Source organism: Perca fluviatilis, chromosome 10, assembly GCF_010015445.1.
Source record: "Perca fluviatilis chromosome 10, GENO_Pfluv_1.0, whole genome shotgun sequence".
NCBI lineage: Eukaryota > Metazoa > Chordata > Actinopteri > Perciformes > Percidae > Perca > Perca fluviatilis.
In genome coordinates, this window is record NC_053121.1 from 21,543,837 (window position 1) to 21,562,736 (window position 18,900).

General features: G+C 40.4%; 1 protein-coding gene across 1 annotated transcript; it reads left to right on the forward strand.

Moving 5' to 3' along the window:
* The first annotated feature begins 1,154 nt into the window (after window positions 1–1,154).
* LOC120567432 (neuronal acetylcholine receptor subunit beta-2-like) lies at window positions 1,155–18,462 on the forward strand. Its single transcript, XM_039814404.1, has 6 exons — window positions 1,155–1,804; window positions 10,108–10,253; window positions 10,903–10,947; window positions 11,160–11,269; window positions 13,977–14,967; window positions 16,331–18,462. Exons 1-6 carry the CDS (start codon window positions 1,753–1,755, stop codon window positions 16,481–16,483), a joined length of 1,497 nt encoding a protein of 498 aa, XP_039670338.1. The 5' UTR covers window positions 1,155–1,752; the 3' UTR covers window positions 16,484–18,462.
* The last annotated feature ends 438 nt before the right edge of the window (window positions 18,463–18,900 follow it).

Below are 18,900 nucleotides of genomic sequence, written 5' to 3' on the forward strand. Positions count from 1 at the left end.
TGTGATCTTGGGAAATATGTTTATTTGCTTTCTTGCGGAGAGTTAGATGACAACATTGATACCTTTCTAATATCTGAGAGTGGTGTTGAACTCTCTCTAAGACAGTGAAAGTTAATTTCCCCAAATTTCCTCACCTTTTTCTCCACATTTATTGTATAAGTTTTTTTTAAAAAAGGACCACAGTCTACAGAAAATGTTTTCATTCTCTTCACAATCTTTGAGGATGGCAACCTCATTTTATTTCTTTATTTTATTTCCTCTCTTCCTCCTCTATGTCCACACAGTGGAATTAATTATCTGGAGTTGTTTTGTGAAGCACATTTAAGGCCATGTCTTCCTCCTGCTCATATCCCCATGGGGACGCAGTTATATTGCATTGACATGCATGCACACACACACACACGCACACACACACAGAGAGAAACTGTAGTTGATCTGATTAGCAGTTATTGCTTTGCTTCTTATTATTATTACCACGCTTGTCTTTGTTTTCTGATGAATTTAAACACTTGATCCAAGACTGAGATTTGACAATAAGCTATCAGCTTTGGTAGCCTCTTGATTTTAGGAGTCTTTTATGGGTCTATATGATGCGGAAGTGTCCTTAAACACTATTTATCCCCGGCTTTAACGTTATCCCTGACCCTGACCTTTGCCTTCCCTGTGGTGATGGTGGTGTGAAATCACAGTGGACAATTGCCCCATAGGGATCAATAAAACATACACATTCACATTCACTGGACTATTTCTAGTTCTGACAACACCTAAAGGTTGTCATGCTTTCTATAAGAAACGTCATGACCTCCACACCCTCATCCTTCCCAGCCTCAGTGAGGGAACAAACAACTGAGAAACAATGTGCTTAATGCAGATAGAAATTGACTTGCTGCCAAAGACTTGCTCCTATATTCTTTGGGTTTAATGATTTTATTTTGTCATCAGTTAACAGGGTACATAATTGAAAAAGATAACGTTTTCTTTTTGTTGTTTTAGCCACTGCTAAAAACAAAACAAAAAGGCTTTGGCTTCCTGCAGCTGCTCCCTCCTGAGCTTCTTATAGTAAAAGTATGTTTTAATTAACTTAAAGTAAATTTTCAATGAGGGGATTTCTCCTTTGATTAGAGAAGATAAGGTTGGTTTCAATGGCTGCTGGGTATTACAGTAAACGTCTTCCCGAGGGGGATTTCTGACTGTTATCGCTTCCTGTTTGTTGTCATGTCACACTGTGTCGATCGAGACGGCACAGAGTGAAACTGACGCCCGACGGGGGAGCGCACAGGGCGGGCAGGGCGATGTGAGGACCGGGGCGCTGAAATCTTTTATCTGAAGAATGGCCGCTTCGGCGATAACAGGACTGGCGTATCCCCACTAGCTCCTGACCCATATTCCCGGGGATAACGTTGTTTGCATCGCTCAATAAGAATTAAGGGAGACTCTGATCTGTTTCCGCTGCGCGCAATCACAGCTCCAGGACCAGCGGGGGAGTTGGTGCGCTCTGGCAGAAAGCATCCAGCCTCCTCCTCTCTGGGCTCAGTCAGTGTTGCTCTCCATGCCTCCGAGCCTCAGCTACCGGTCGTCATTAGCGAAATCCCTTGCAATGAAACCGCTATAATCCAGACTACCTTCTTATTTTTTTGTTTCACTCTTTACTTACTTCACATCGGGCGTAAGAAAGAAGAAAACCCACGCGAGAAACACTCTCCATCTGACTGCAAGTTTTCGTGTGTCTGTCGCACTGGAGGGGAGGAAGCGATGGCAGTCCCGGTGAAAGCAGCGTTATCTCTCCTGGTTATCACCGTGACAAGTGAGTTCAAATCTTCCCGGAATGGGACGGGGCAGGGGGGGCTTATATTTTAGGGCTTTAATTACACGGTCTTGGGCTGTCCATTGTAAAATAGCACACTCTCCCTGGGCTCTGTGCATGCCAATTAATATAGTAATAGTAAGTCTGGTAAGGGTTATGAATTAATTTAATTGAATGCCACATGTGCTTTGTAGCTATGACAAACCAAAGCTCCGCTCCTATAGGCTAAAGCTAATTCTCTCTGTGACTTTTAAAATTTTGCGGAAATGTTTAAGCAACATTTTAACTTTACAGGCAGCACGTGATACCGGAAAGCATGCCGGTGGGGAAATATAGTGGCATTTCCGTGCGTCAGACAGTTTAGCACGTGATTTTACAGCACGCCTCAATTAACAAACTTGCTCCTTTTTAAACAACAAACTCACGGAGTCATAATGGAATTGCCTAATACCCGCATGGTTGTGATGTTGGAAAAGGATGCAGTGCTTTTGCACATAATTCCCTTCCCTGTTGGATGTAGTGGCTCTAATTGGGGACAGCACACACCTACTTGATGAAATCTCATGACTGTGCCTAATGGCCTGTAGTGTGTGCCAATGCCTTCTGATGATAATAACAGGGATCTAAATGGACTGAACCTTAACTTAGTGCACTTCTACCAGATGATGCACCAGTAGAAGCATGTTCTTTTTTGTTTCTATCAATCGAAGCAATGCATGAGGCGCTTTCCATGGTCCTAAATCAGGCAGGGAGGGGAATCCCGTTTAGGAGCTGTCTATGGTGCTGAAATGGGATGTCAACGTGTCAATGCATTATCTGCTGCTGCAGCGCTCAACAGGGCAAACCCAAGGACCCATTGTGTCTGCTTCTTCAAATTCAATGACTGGACTTGATGGACTGGTTTTCATTGGAATAATGGCATGCTGTGTGCACATAATAGAAATATAAATTGATATAATTTAAAAAAAGAAAAGAAAAAAAGGCTAAATTAAAAATAAACTAGTCACATTTTGGGATTCTGTGGAAAATCCTCATTTAACTATCTGAAAAAGTTGGTAATTGTACAGAAAAACATACATTTATAATTAGCGAGGTGTGTTTATTTATGTCACTAAAACAGCACACACATTAAGTTCACTGGGGGGACATTATGCAGATGAAGGTCAGGTTTCACTTGTTACTCTGCTCTCTATTTACTTGTGGTTTGCCTGTCATTATAACCTTATGGCCCTCTCCTTTTTTCATTCCCTTCCACCTTACATGTGCATCTAAATCTTGCATCAGCAATATTATAAAATCCCTAAGTCTTCAGCTTATTTTAAGCGAGTCTTGATTTAGAGAGCACATTCTCCACACGCTCTAGATGAAGTTATCAAGTACGGACTACAATTTGTGCATTGGAGGCTCCTTCTAATTGTTCCCACCCCCTATTTTCCTTCCATGTGTAACCTTATCTTGATCATTTTGTACCTTTTTATTGTCTAACAGATCCAACTTGGTCTTATTTCTAGGACTTGTTCACTATCACCTGTGCTCTGTCTGCAGCTGAGGCATGGCATGCCTGTCACTCTTATCAAACTTCACTCTGGCTGCTAAAGTAAAATGACTAAATCCAGGCAGCCACTTTGTTGTGACGTATTTGCTTTCTGTCGTTCTGTCTCTTGTCACTCTTTGTGTAACTCGCAGTCTCTTCCTGCATGCCAAATTTCTTTCTTTATTTCATCTCATATTTTTCCTCTTATGCTGTAACTTATCTGACATGTTGAGTTCCTCATCACACACTCCTCTGTCTCCTGTCCTCTCTATCTCTCTCTCTCTCTCTGTATCAGCTGTAGTAAATCTGCTAATGTGTGCTATGGTTACACCTGATAAAGTGTTGCCGATTAAAAAGCTTGCAAAACGCCTCGGAGTGTAGGAGGGAAAATCACACGCTATCCGCGTGTGACGACTCAGACTCTGCTTCTAGCCCTTGGGTAATGCTTTACATGTGGGCAGAAATATGCATCTCTAAGTTTTGCCCTCGGGTTATTCTAAGGCTGTTGTTTCTCATGAATTTAAAATCTGCTTTCTCATAACTGCATATGTGTGTTGTGTCAAGAGAGCCTGGCACCAATGAGTCAACACTTTATAGTAAAGTATTAGTCATTGCGTTGGCACACTGGTTTGGATGATGGTCTTTGAATGAAAGAAAGGAGGCAGATTAAGGGAGATATTAGTGGTTTTCCAGCCAGAGAGAGCTGCATCAGATGTATTTTGAAGAAACTTAAGCAGTGGTTAAATGTGAGAGTAACACTCAGGGAGCTGAGAACAGAAGAAAGCCATGTATTCTGCTGCCATTATCTCACTTCTGTTCCTGTCGCTGCTAAGAGGAAAAGAGCAGAGCAGGACAGAAAGACATGAGGGAGAGGTTGTGACAGATAAAGAAAATCATTGGAGTAAAAGAATAGTTGGTTTTATCCTCACAGATGGAGCATGCACTGTCTCTGAAAAGTTTGAGGGCAAACAACCAACATAAATCCCATGAGATACTAAAAAACACATAGGCAGTAGATGCACTGTGAGCAATGTAAAATGTCTTGCTAGAACTTGACCATGTGGCTACAGATGCATATGAGTGGCACGTGGGTGTCTTTTAAAACATGACTGATATGGTCAGTGTACTGAGAAAAGCCAAAGACAGCTGAATCCTAAATTGTTTTGGCTCAAGAAAGGCCAGCCCTGATGCCAAGACATTGAATAATTCACTAAACTAAAAAAGAACCTACAGGATGGATCTCTATATACTGGGCTGATGATGACAGCCTGTCTGTCCATTTGCATCACCCAAACACAGCAGCAACAAAGCAAATGGACGAATGTTTGTTTTGTCACGTTTTACACATTCTGTATGTTGTGATGGAGACTGATGTGTTGATTTGATCTGGTTTAGAAAGGCACAGAGAATAATCTTTGATTGTGTTTGAGTCTCCGCTTGTGAGATGATGGCATTTTTATTTTTGCAGCGATGAATTATTGAGGTGGGGAGAGTGCAGCGAGGCAGACAAGAGTGTGTGTATATATGTGTGTGTGTGTGTGTGTGTGTGTGTGTGTGTGTGTGCATACATGTGTGATGGGACCTGCTGGTAGACTCCCTAATGCTCCGTCTCTACTTACATTTACCTCATACCATCTCATTTTAGTCTCATCTACCATTTTAGCATTTACTGTCAAACTCTTACATCACTCCATACAGCCCATACTGCACTTCTTCCTCAGTCCTTTCTACTTTGTCACAAACAGTAATTTGTCTTTCACGGTTTAGTAGTTTTTTTTGTTCTGGGTTTATCTTTATGCCCTCCTCTTTACATTTTAAGGCAACATGACATATCCTATTTCTCTCTGGCAGAAATCAGTGAGCTCCAGAGAAAAACAAAGGCTGAAGCCACTAAAGCAAAGGCCACACTGCAGGCCATGGTGGTTTGGATAAGGATTTGTTAATAAATAAAAGAAATTGTTTGTGCTTTAGTTTTTTCTAAACAATACCAAGCAACCAACAGTATATGCTATGTGCTGAAATTAAAGGGTTACTCCAGTGATTTAGTTTTGCCCGTTCATAAAGTGAGGGGACAACAAAAGAATGATCAAAATTGATGCAGCAAAGGCCAGATAGATTTTTAGTCCCTACGGATATAAAACAATGGTTCCTACAGTTCGCATGATGAAACTAATATTATTATTTTTGTGTTTGACCATCCCTGCCTGGTAAATAACCATGTCTTTTAAACGTCATTAGCCCAATGGTAATTCAGGCTTTCTGCAAGCCATCAGTGTCATCAGGGTTACTTTTTTTATTTAGAATTTATACACAGAAGACATGTTAATGTTATTATTATTCCTCATGATGCGTAAAATGAACTTCATGTGTGCAGTCAGTGGTATGGCCCTGTAATTGAAGCCATCATTCATTTTAGCGGCACAGATAAAGTTTGTAGTTCAATAACATACTAAACAGGTTTCTGACAGTTCTCTACATCTTTGCGGCCAACTTTAAGTCACTCCTTGGCGGTTTAGAAGCTCTTGCTTTTTATTGAGGCTTTTAATGCAATTAACAAAAGCACAACAACAAATAAAGCTGAAACAATGAGCTGGACTAACAGGATTTATAGACAGTGTCGTCTCAACTCCCAAGCAACCAAAAACTTGCTTTAATTAAGACAAGAAACCTGTGTACCATTATACAGCAGCTTGCGCCCTTATTGCATATAAACAATGAATTGTTGCCAGGATGTGATCCCCTTAAGCAAACTGTATAACTGTGATTTCCCATGAATCATCACCATAATACGGCATGATCCTATTTCATTTTATCAGATGATTATACTAATCTGGTAATTGTTTGATCCAACACTCCTTGCTGATGTTTGTTGTTTATTGTGTGTATATCCTCTTCTCCTTTAATGTGTCTCTGCCTCGGCTTCGTCTAATCCTGCCAGACAGAGCTCTGGGTTTCAGAACTCTCTGAAGACATTTACCCTCGAGGTTTAGTGTCATGTCATAGTCTCTCTGATGTCAGACACTTCTGCTGTCTCCTTTTCAGATGGAAGCCTGCTGGAGGTTAATCTGGACTGAGCAAGTGTACAATATATCTCTCTTTCCTTCAAAGCTCAGTGCCTCATTTTCACTTTGATCCTGACATATCTCAGAAAACATTTTCATCTTGGACATATTAGTGATATGACAGTTGGCAGAATTGCTAAAAAAAACAGTGCATGTCAAAATAAACAATATTTGTAGTTCCCCAAAAATGCCAACTGCACAAATTTGGGATGTCTAATGGTGAAGTCAGTTCAGACATGTTTGCACAGCTGTTTTAATGTGAATGATTGACAATACACAATGTCTTCTACTGTACATGTTGTGCCTTTTGCAGCTGAAATTAAACATGGCCATACAGCTGTCGTATAGCTGTCATATGTTATGCTAGGATAGTGTCAAACTCTACAGCTTAGACTATTCAAGGCAATTAGATGAGGGAAACCACTGCAAAACTCTTCAATTACAGAGGTTTTAGAATCAGATCGCCTCCAAACCTTTCATCAGTTTTTCTGTTGGATAAAGGTGAATTTTGTTGGATGACAAAGGCAGACCACAGTTTCCTCTGTGCTCGCTGTGGTCTGGACAGACGTCACTTCCAGTAGGCTACACAATAGACGACTGACAGTTTTTATCTATCGCTGCATCATCAACATAATTTCTTCCTACACCTGACTGGTCACTTGCTGAATCATCTGTCTTCCAGGTCTTGAATGGTTGTTTGAATGGTTGTTTTCAGATATAGGTCTCTAGCTAAAAGTAAGTTTGGCTGTGTGATGCTTAGTTTTCCAAAACACGTCATGAAACAAAAAAAACATATGTTTTAAAGCAGAGGTTCTCAATTTTCTTTCAGCCAAGGACCCATACAAATTAGAGAATATATTGGGGACCCCTTCATGGATGTCCCTTGGCCTATTTTTTACACTTCTATTAGTCTTAGTTATGTGAGAGAACAACACAAAAGAAATGTATTAGAAAGACATTAGACACGTGACTTGCCTTGACTTGTTACTGATATCAACAACTCAGTGAAGCAAGGTGTGGACATAAATGCATGCCTCACAGACAAACAGCGAGAGTAACAGCAAAGTTTACTAGCGCTGTGATCAAAGATATGTGGTAACAGGCAGGTAGGCAGGGAGGGTCTGGGGACCTGATGAGCAAATTGGGAGCAGGTGTGCAAGTGCTGGACAAGGAGAGAATGACAGGAAATATAAATGACTGGGGGACTGACAGATATTATTACTTCAGTGCTCAGCTGAATGTAAAGGTCCAGACTTATCCATAATTATAGAGATTAGTTACTTCTCTGGTGTCTTGTTCATGTTCCCAATATAACTATGAGATTAAGATTAATCTTTATTATCATACTTTAGCTACTTTTTGAAGATGAAGTGTTATGGTGAGATACACACTGTATTGACCTCTTATGTAATCCACCTCTCCCATTTCTTTCTTGTCACCTCCAGTGTATACAATATCAAGTAAATTAAGCAGAAAAGCCAAAGCCAACTGTCATGTCAAGCAAACTTTATTTATGAAGCACAAAAGCCTTCCAGATAACAAGGGATATAAAAACTGATAAAAGAAAAGAGGAAAGAACAGGTACAAGACACGAGAGAAAAGGCTTTTGACCGCTTATGAAAGCGGTTGTGACAGAGAGATTGTTGCTTGTATGGGAGCACAAGAGCAAACCAGGTTAGTATTTCTATTTTCAATGGAGGAAGATATGTAGATATTGAGCCATAAAAAGGTGGAAATCAGAGTCACAGTCAGTTTTATTTGCAATGGGTTCAAGTCTCCACATTTTAGGATTTGTTTCTATAATTTATGAGGTAGTTGTAGTAATATACTTCCAAAACTCTGCAATCATTGGGCAATGTCAGATCATATGTAAAAGATATGAAGCTTAGCGTAAGTTCAGTCAGGAAGACTATCTTATGTTACTCACTCATTCTCATTCACCTCACTGTACCTCTCTCTCTCCTGCTGACCATTATCGGCTGATTAGGGCTGTGTACTCTTTTAGTTAAACCAACCAGATTTAGCCACAATCTCTATCAGACAATCACCTTCTTGCTGTCAATACTTAAATGTTTTCCTTCGTTGCTGTTAGCTCTCATTTCAGTGTGAGTCGTCGTGACCCTCCTCTTCCCCGTTCACCTCCAGTTCATCATTTCCAGCTCCCAGGTCTGAGCTAACCAGAGCTTGCTCCTCTTCTCATTCATCCAGATCTCAGCATCCTCTTCAGTCATCACCATCACCACCAGTGTCTAGACTCCATCAGGGGTATCCCACAATACTCAAGGCTTCTCGACCCCCTCTAAAATGTGATGAATGAATGATGTGGGAATTCAATGATGTCACGATGAAGTCTAATCGCCAAATACTTTTCTCATGTATCAGTTCTATTGTGCTCATGTCATTAAATAATTGTTCACTCAAAATTAGGTCCCTCCTGATTGAACTGCTTTTGTAATAGTCAGTTCTAATGGAGCATTTTAATTGGAGAGAGTTTCTTTTCTTAAATACACAAGCCAAAACAAGGGACTCCAAAATTATTTCCCTAAGTTTAAAATGTATAAAAGCCTAGCAACGTCCATGTTTTAAACCATTCACTATCACTTGTGACCCAGACATTGTGCTTTGTTGATTAAATGGGTAAAATCAGCCCTGTGGTGGCTGTGTGTGTGTGTGTGTGTGTGTGTGTGTGTGTGTGTGTGTGTGTGTGTGTGTGTGTGTGTGAATGGGCATGTGCATGTGTGTTGGTTCAAATGTGTCTCATTATTGTCATATACTGTAGATTGCAGATTGCATGCATTGTTAACAAGCAATATATGCAATTTACACTATACAGTGAAATGCCTGGGTGGGAAGTAGGTATAGTTTTATATGTGTGTTTATGTGTGTTGGACTGCCATTAAATACACTGTTACATCATGTCTGTGATCTCACAAACAGATCAGAGACACGCACACACTCACATTACTCTCATTACACACGTATTACATCTAAGGACCTAATTGGTGAGCCTTACAGCATGAGATATAAACATAGCTTCACCTCTGGGCATGTGTGTGTTTGTGTTTGTGTGGTGTGTGTGTGTGTATACTCCTGTTATTTAGTTTTTTTTTTCATAATCAAGAGTTTCATTATTCAATGTAAGGCACCCTCAACACACCATGTTGTCCTGATATTAGTGCATCTCAATACTCACTCCACTGAGATGATGAAATTACGGAAGTCCTTTGATGCAGTTGTGCAGGGCTGTAGTTGGAAAGGTTGGACATTTTTTGAAAGGTATGTGACAGAATGAAATACATACGTAACAACCAGAGGATATTTTAGCCTAATGAAATAGAATACATTGAATAGCTCCCATGAGGCTTAGACAGATAACATTTATGGGATATAATGTTTTTTCAGAATTACTTACTAATGTTTTTTTAAAGCTTTTTGTAATGGTCTGAATAAATGAAACATACTACTAAATAATATGAATGTGGCAATATGTCAGTAAGTGTTGGTGTAAGGTTGGCCAAACAATGGAGAACCAACAGTCTGTGTGTTTTCATTCAAAACTGCAGACTGTTGGCTCATATAGTACATGATTGGACCAATGAACAATTACATAATACACATAGTTGTTTTTCAACTCTGTTTTTTCTGGTGTGTGTGTGTGTGTGTGTGTGTGTGTGTGTGTGTGTGTGTGTGTGTTTGTGTATGTGCAGCTGCCCTGTGTGCAGAGGTGGAGGAGCGGCTGGTGAGTCACCTGTTGTCACCAGACCGCTACAACAAGCTGATCAGACCAGCTGTCAACAATAGCCAGCAGGTCACCATTTACATCCAGGTGTCTCTGGCCCAGCTGATCAACGTGGTGAGGAAACACACACTCTATCCAAATCCACATATGCTGTTATTATAGATGCAAATCTTGCTAATTTAAAGGTCCCATGACATGATGCTCTTTGAATGCTTTTATACAGGCCTTAGTGGTCCCCTAATACTGTATCTGAAGTCTCTTTCCTGAAATTCAGCCTTGGTGCAGAATTACAGCCACTAGAGCCAGTCCCACAATGAGCTATCCTTAGTATGTGCCATTTCTGTGGCTGTAGCTATTGAGGAGGAGAGAGGGGCGGGCATGGTGGAGGGTGGGGGTGTGGCCTTGACCAACTGCCACTTTGCTCGTTTGAAAGCCATGATGTCTCTCTCTCATGGGTGGGCCAAATTCTCTGGGCGGGCAAAGCAGAGAAAGGGATGCAAGATTCCAGATTGGCCCATCTGAGCTTTCATTTTCTCAAAGGCAGAGCAGGATACCCAGGGCTCGGTTTACATCTATTTCCATTTCTAGCCACTGGGGGAGCATAGGCAGGCTGGGGGAATGCATATTAATGTTAAAAAACTTCATAAAGTAAAATTTTCATGCCATGGGACCTTTAGGATAATTCAAGAAAGTATATGGTGGAGGATTATTCTATTAGGATGAGTTCAGCCATCCACAAACCCTCATCCTGTCTGTGTTTCAGAATGAGAGGGAGCAGATTATGACCACCAACTGTTGGCTCAGTCAGGTTTGTGTCCCCACTCATCCTCTTGTTCTCTTTTCTGTGTGTGTCCAACTGTTTAAAATGCTTTGTTTTGCCAGATAAGGGTTGACTGAACCAGTGTATGTATTGCTATGCATGAACTGCTATGTTTATGTTTTTTTCTATTTGCATGTATGTCTCTTTTAAATTACTCTATTTCTAATGTGTGCATATGTGTGTGTTCACTTCGCCATCAGGTATGGACTGACTACAGATTAATGTGGGACCCTGAAGAGTACGAGGGAATCAAGAAAATCCGGCTCCCGTCACAACACATCTGGCTGCCGGACATCGTCCTTTACAACAAGTACGTCTGATTCTAAAAGACATAATGTGCATGTATGTTTGTGTGTATGTGTAAAACTAAGTGATTAAAAGAGGAACAAAACACAAACAATGAGCAACTTTATTCAAAAGCCCCATTTTCCTGAAATGTTTTCTCATATCCTCTTATTTTTTCTATCCTCTTATCTCAGTGTTTTATCCCACTTTTCACCTCTTTTAGGATAATGAATGCAACCAAAATGTTTTGTTAACACTGTCTAGACTGTCTGCAGAGTCTCATGATGATGAGTGATATTTTAAGGGATTAAAGATTACAGGTTTTACAGAAAGTTACAACATGGTTCAGGATTATGATATGTACATTGGATCAATACAATCAAATCATAGCCTTTACAATAATAGGTGTCAATAGAAATCAATGCACTGGAACCCCCTCTCTCCACATTCAAACTACTCAGTACAACAAAACATTGATGTGAGGAGTAAAGTTTTCACTATCTAAAAATCATCTTGCAGCTGTATAAAATAGTCAATCAATCAATCAATCAAATCAATACATGAGAATGTTACTGCTGTAATAAGTTCATTCATGGATAAATTAGCCCCACTGCCTCTATCCACTGGCAGACTCACCTCATCTGTCACCCATATAGGTCAACACCTGGGTCTTTTCCATCTGCTAGATTCTTTTAACAGTTTAACATTAACAGTTAATTTTAATCATAACATTATAGTTAGCATTACATTAACATTACCCACTAAAGTACGGAGAAAACAAGGTCTTAAATTTTAAGCACAATTTTGCTATCTACTTAATTTTAGAAATGGTGCTTTGATTGGTCTGTTTTTCTTGATTTAATTGTGATGGCTAGAATATGAGTCCTTATAAGGAAAATAATTCATTATACATAAAAAGTATTTTTATGTATAATGTTTTTTCTTCTTTCCTCTCCTATTAGTCATCTCACGACCCCTCAGATATAGCTTGTGATCCTTTGGAGGGAGCATAGTCTCGCATTGCCAGACCCCCCTCCACAGCACTGCGGAGGAGGGTCTGGCTAGTCCACACAGCATTCCGGGATAGGAGAAAAATGTGCACTTGTTTATTGGCATTTTATTTTAAACCAATCACAATTGTCTTGGGCGGCGCTAAGCTTAAGGTGACGCACATCCGGCCAAAATGAGGGACATGAAACATTGTCGACATAGACTAGAGGGAGCACAACCGCTAGGTTGGGAACCACTGGACTAATGGACTAAACTAGCTAACTGTATGTAAAGTAGTTAAAACAAGCTTCACCTCGAGCAGCTACAACAGTAAAATAATCCATGGCCATTGGTCATGCTATTTTTCTGTGGAATGAGTACTTAAGAATACTTAAGAATAAGTATATTTAGCAAGTAATACTTTTGTACTTTTACTTGTACATGGGAGATTTGTTGTACAAATGTCAATGTCTAAGCATCTGTCCCTATTCAAATGAAAACTTTTACTTAGAAAGTAAAAGATCAAAGTACTTCATACACCACTGGAATACTTTGATTGGGTAGATGCAAACATGTTAGTTAGATTGAGATAGCTAAAAAAACAAAAACAAAGAAAGATCCCTTTAGTTGTTCTGGAGCTTTCAATCATACCACATGATCATCAGCAGTTTCAAGAATAAAGAATGAACTTTGACAGGCTCACAGCTGTGTGGATGCGTAGCTTTTGTGTTTTGGTCAGCAGTGTTAGCCCACACTTTATACAGGAGTGGTAGGCATTACACTTTTATGAGCCGCAATTGCTGGGCAGTTAAAGACCCCATAAAGAGCATAATGGCTTAAGAGGCAAAATGATAGGAGATAATCAGCACTACTTTACGACTTCAGGTCGAGGTCTCTGGCCAAGTGTGGGGGACCAGAGGTTGCAGTAAGCAGGTGAGGCCTCTGCATTTTTAATTAGTCTGCACATTCACAGCAGGGCCCAAAGCATTAGAGTCCGAGTGTGATGGTTGGATTCCTGACCTACTTTATAATTGATAGGCCACTTATCTATAATGCAGCACCTTCAGCCTTGGAAAAAAGTCAGTCTCGGCAGATTTGAGGTAAGGGGGAGGAGGGCAGTTGTTGCCATGTTGCTGGGATGTGCCCCAGGTTGAGCTCCTCCCTTGAGATGATCATGAAACATCCTTTAACTTCCAACACACAAAACTGTTGCATGTGTCTCCTCTGCAGAAACACTGTGACAGTTATGATTCTGTTGTTTACGTGTACTAATGGATTTGACAAATGATTACATAGATTTCAACTAGAGAAATACAGTGGAGTGGTTCTCATTAAGTAAGGTGAGGAAGAGTGTGGAAGAACCTCTCAGTTAACAGCGTGATGAAGCTATCAGTCAAAGCACTGAAGTCACACTTGCATAAGGTGATCAGCTTCTCTATTCATGCTTCCCCATCACTGGCTCAGCTACCAGCTTTGTCCGCCATCCCAACCTCCTCCTTGTAAGCTAACCTTTTGGTATTGTTGATTTGACAACATTTTAATATTCATGTATATGTTTGTGAGGAGGTGGATAAAGTATGGATAAAGTATTCAGTAACAATTCAACAATCTAAAAAGCAGGCTAAATAAAGTAAGTTAACCGAGATATCCTCTTCTTGCCTCTTCCTACTAGTTTCTCTTTGAGTGCTTTTACTTAATATTTCTCCTTTTCTTTGCTTACCTCCTACCTTCTTCCGTTTCAGTGCTGACGGGACCTATGAAGTCTCCTTCTACTGTAATGCCGTAGTCTCCAACAACGGTGAGGTGGCCTGGCTCCCACCAGCCATCTACAAGTCGGCCTGCAAAATTGAAGTCCGTGATTTCCCTTTTGACCAGCAGAACTGCACCCTCATGTTTCGCTCCTGGACCTACGACCACACTGAGATCGATCTCATCCTTCTCAGTGATTTCGCCTCACGTGACGACTTCAAACCCAGTGGGGAGTGGGATATTGTTTCACTGCCTGGACGCAAGAATGAAGACCCTAATGACATCAGGTACCTGGATATCACCTATGACTTTATCATCAAGAGAAAACCTCTTTTCTACACCATCAACCTGATCATTCCCTGCATCCTGATCACGTCGCTGGCTATTCTGGTGTTCTACCTCCCGTCAGACTGTGGTGAGAAGATGACTCTCTGTATCTCTGTCCTCTTGGCCCTGACTGTGTTTTTACTCCTTATCTCAAAGATTGTACCACCCACGTCTTTAGCAGTGCCTCTGATTGGAAAGTACCTGATGTTTTCAATGGTGCTGGTCACCTTCTCCATCGTCACCAGCGTTTGTGTGCTCAACGTGCACCATCGGTCCCCCAGTACGCACACCATGCCTCCTTGGGTCAAGCGCATCTTCCTGTACCAGCTCCCCTCTTACCTCTTTATGCGGAGACCTGGTAGCTCCAACATCCGTGAGAAGTTCCGGAAAAGACACAAGCAGCGATCATACTCTGACCAGAAGCTGCATGGAGCCGAGGGAGGTTCTGGAAGTCCTGCAGGAATGGTAGATTCCCCCTCATCCTTCTTTGTGAACGAGGAGTCGGCCAAAAGCTACGGCTGGAGGATCGGCGACTTGCCAGAGAACACGGAGTTCAGGAAGAGGATGACGCTCAAGTGCAACATTGATGTGGAGGATGCTGTGGATGGTGTGCGCTACATTGCTGAGAAGATGAAAAGCGAGGATGATGATGAAGGGGTAAGTGTATCTGCATGTGTGGCATAGGTCTAAATATATGCAGCATTCTTCACAAACTTTTCTTTTACCTGCTTGTTGTTTGTTGTGGCAGGCTAGCCACAAACAGATAGATAGGATAGAGTAAAGTGAAGCCACACTAGCAGCATGGCTATATGGATAGCAATATTAATCTGTTGGCCAGTCCACCACTTCTCTGGGGCTACTGTTAGCTTTGTGTAAGATTTGTGTTTCTGAGTGAAATATCTTGACAGCTATTTATTGGTTTGACATAAGATTTGGTAAAGACATTCATGGTGCCCACTGGGTGGACTTTGTTGATCCCCTGACTTTCCATTTAACACCATGAGCAGGTCATAATGTTTAATTATGCAGTGAAATTTCTCAGCATTGACATGATGGATTGAGTCAAACATAAATATGATACATCTAATGACCGTGGTGATCCCTGATTTCTCCTCTAGGGCCACCATGTGGTTAACATTTACATGACATGCCTCAACAACTATTTGATGGATTGTCATAAAATTTTGTATAGACATTCAGGTTCCCACAGAATGAATTGTGATAACAATCCACTCACATTTCCTCTTGCACTATCATCATGTCAAAGTTATTATTTAATCCAATACTTTGGTTTACAACCAAATACTTGCCAAAACAAATAACATTATAGTCAGCATCAACTGTAGTTTGTGTTTAATGCTAATTAGTAAATGTTAGCATGTTAACACGACAAACTAAGCATGTTGACATTAGCATGTAGTTCAAATCACCACCTCTTTATGTCTTTGTGTTCAATTTATCTATTATTTTTTATTGATTCATAGTGACAGAAATGATGATGTTACAATACAAACTGTAACTTGTTACCTATTTTAAAACCGGACACAATCTGAACAATCTTCTTGGTCTGCAAATGTTGATTTCCTAGGCAGTACCACCTATGCTACGTGATGGATTTATTTAGGCCTATATAATCTCCATCCTATGTGTTTTGGAAATGATTGTGGTTGGAGTGTTTGCCTTTCACTAATTAGCTTAATTAAAGACTTAGTTATGTTTTATATCAGTGGTGATTCATTTGCACTGCATGTAATTTGATGCCCAATTAATTACACTATTGAGCATGAGGAAAACTAGCCACAACACTGGCAAAGACCAAAGCAGCTTTGGTACAAATGGTTTGCCCTCAGAGCAAATCCATCAACAGTGGTTTGTGAATTTGTTTACATGTTTTTATTATGTATATCAAAATATAAGCACCAGAGACAAAAGTTCCTATGCAAAAAACAATTCAGTTGACTTATGTTCAGGAAAGGAAACACAACAGTGGCAACAGTTAAAATATGACCTCTCTCTGCAGATCATTGAAGACTGGAAGTACGTGGCCATGGTGATCGACCGTCTTTTCCTGTGGATCTTTGTGTTTGTGTGTGTGGTCGGAACACTGGGCCTCTTCATGCAGCCTCTGTTCCAGAATTACAACACTCCCATTGATGAGATAGACCATAACTGAAAGCTGAAACATCATCATGAACTTTGAGTGCCCCCTTAGAAACAGAGCTCTGACAACATTTTAACACACATACTCACATGTCCACCTCGCACCACATGCTCACTGGGACATTATAATGATGCACTTTAGCCCTCTTCCACAACCTGCTCCCTTCATTACTTCCACTCCTTGTCCCCTTCATCCTCCATGAGCCCTCCTCTGCTCCACTCATCTTTAATCAATGGATAACTCTGGTTTATAACAACTTGGGTCATATTTTCATAGTGTGGCCATCATTCAATACATGGAGATCGTATTGTAACTGGAGATCTGGGAACGTGGACGCAACACGGTATATGTGCCCCGACCACTTGTTTACCAGAAAACCCGCAAACCCCCGGGTTAGCCAAACTTATTTGAATGAGAAGCAAAGGAGGCAAACAGTAAATGTATAACCTTAAATGTCTGTTGTACCAGCAATCAGAGTTGATTGACTTCCTGTTTCAACTTTGGCCTAGCTTACTTATCGTAGTTATACGTGCACACATACTTTGGTGTGTGAAATTATATCATAATCAAAAGAAACCATGGCCGAAACTATGAAAAGAAGCCCCAATTTATAATAAACCAGAATCATTGAAAACATGAAGTGGGATCAATATAGATCTGGAGTCTCCAATGATTGAAATGTAGCAGTATTTTAAAAAGAAAACCTTTACCTGACATTGTTAATTTGAAAGTGTGTTGACCTCCAATGCTGTTCACAAAGGTTACCTGGCCAACAGAAACTCAGGACTTTTTCTGTTAAGAACATATTTGGTTTTGCGCTTTTCTACCACCCTATCTCTCTGTGACTTAATCACATTCTAATGGCCCTAACATGACATTATTGGGGCCTGCATGCATACAACAAGCACTGTTCTTTGTTGACTCTAAAAGAGAGAACTGTTCTTTGTTGACTCTAAAAGAGAGAACACAAAGATGAACAAGCCACAGAAACAGAAACTCACAAGCAGAATTCTTTTGGAGATACGGGCCTCACGTTAACAACACATCCCCTGCAGAAGAGAAGATGAATCCCTTCTGTGTAGATACATAGAAGAAGATCACCTGCCTCTCTTTTTGACAATAGCACACATACTGTATGGATTTCTAATATTTGCCTTGAAAATTAGAGCAAGAGGGCACACAAAACAGCAAACTGTTGGACTGTTAAAATAAAAATGGGTGTGTGAGAGGGTGCCCAGCCTGTTTTTAGGTGGACTGATACTACTACTACTACTACTACTACTACTACTACTACTAATAATAATAATAATAATAATAATAATAGACTGATCAAATGTATGACAAGCTATTGTTGTGATGTTTAAAAGCAGTCGTGTTTTAGATGGAGTGACATCTCAATAGTATATAATATATATAAAAAATAACTAAACTTTAAACCAATGACCATTAGGCGTTTGTTACTTACTATGGTTCTTTTAAAGGTACAGTACACTTGTTTTATGAAAGCAGTGCCAGCCAGCATCCATCACCAAGGAAACCAGCAGCAATACTATTGTAAAGTATTTTATACACACCGACCTGGGGCAAATTAGACAAACAGCCTGGCTCTTCACTTGCTTCATCTTCCATCATATTGTATGCCCAATTGTTGCAGTCTGCTCTTATAGATATTACTTAAATCAGTGTCCAGTAATTATTTCCAAGAGGTATTAGAACTCTTCACAATCATCAGTCCCAATGCCGTCTGTCACTGCTACCAATGGTAGCCAAGGAATAGGTGTACTGTACTAATCCAGCTGTATCCTTTCATCTTTGTTTTTTCAGTGGATGGAATGAATACTTTTTTCTTTTTTTCCCACTGGCCAGTCATGTTGTTGAGTTTTGTTTGACTAGACAATAAATGCTGAGAATTACAGAAACTGTGATGGGAGCTGATGTCATTATAACTGGACCAATAAAGGGAAATGAAAGCAACAAGCAGACCTGATAAATCCTGCAGTCTTTCATTCAACATTATAAACATGTCTAAGGTTCTATGTTAAACTCTTTTTGAGGCATTGCTCTCTGTCTCTCCTCCAGCTTTTCCTCTCTTAAAAGGTTATTTGAATATCACCTCATTAAGGACATAACAAAGTAAAAGCTTAATCATCCTCCAGGCTCTTTTCTCCTACCTCACACATTTTCAGCCACATTAAGATGATTCAAAACTAAGCACAATCTCCAGGCAGCTGGCATTTTGGACAGAAGTTCCTGAAGTGTATGTCCTCTTTGTGTGTGTGTGGGAACTCTCCGGGGCCAGGGCTAAATGTTATAGTCCGCTGACTAAGGCTTCATTAGACAGTCTTGTATCCCCAAGGTTTGCAACTTCACCTTCTGTTAGCTTAAGATGGCAGCAAGGCGGCATTACGGCTAAAGGAACAGCATGTGAA

Coding starts and splice junctions, on each gene's coding strand:
- LOC120567432 (XM_039814404.1), top strand. CDS start 1,753: ATGGCAGTCCCGGTGAAAGCAGCGTTATCTCTCCTGGTTATCACCGTG. Junction 1,805..10,107: donor CCTGGTTATCACCGTGACAA/GTGAGTTCAAAT, acceptor GTGTATGTGCAG/CTGCCCTGTGTGCAGAGGTG. Junction 14,968..16,330: donor GCGAGGATGATGATGAAGGG/GTAAGTGTATCT, acceptor CTCTCTCTGCAG/ATCATTGAAGACTGGAAGTA.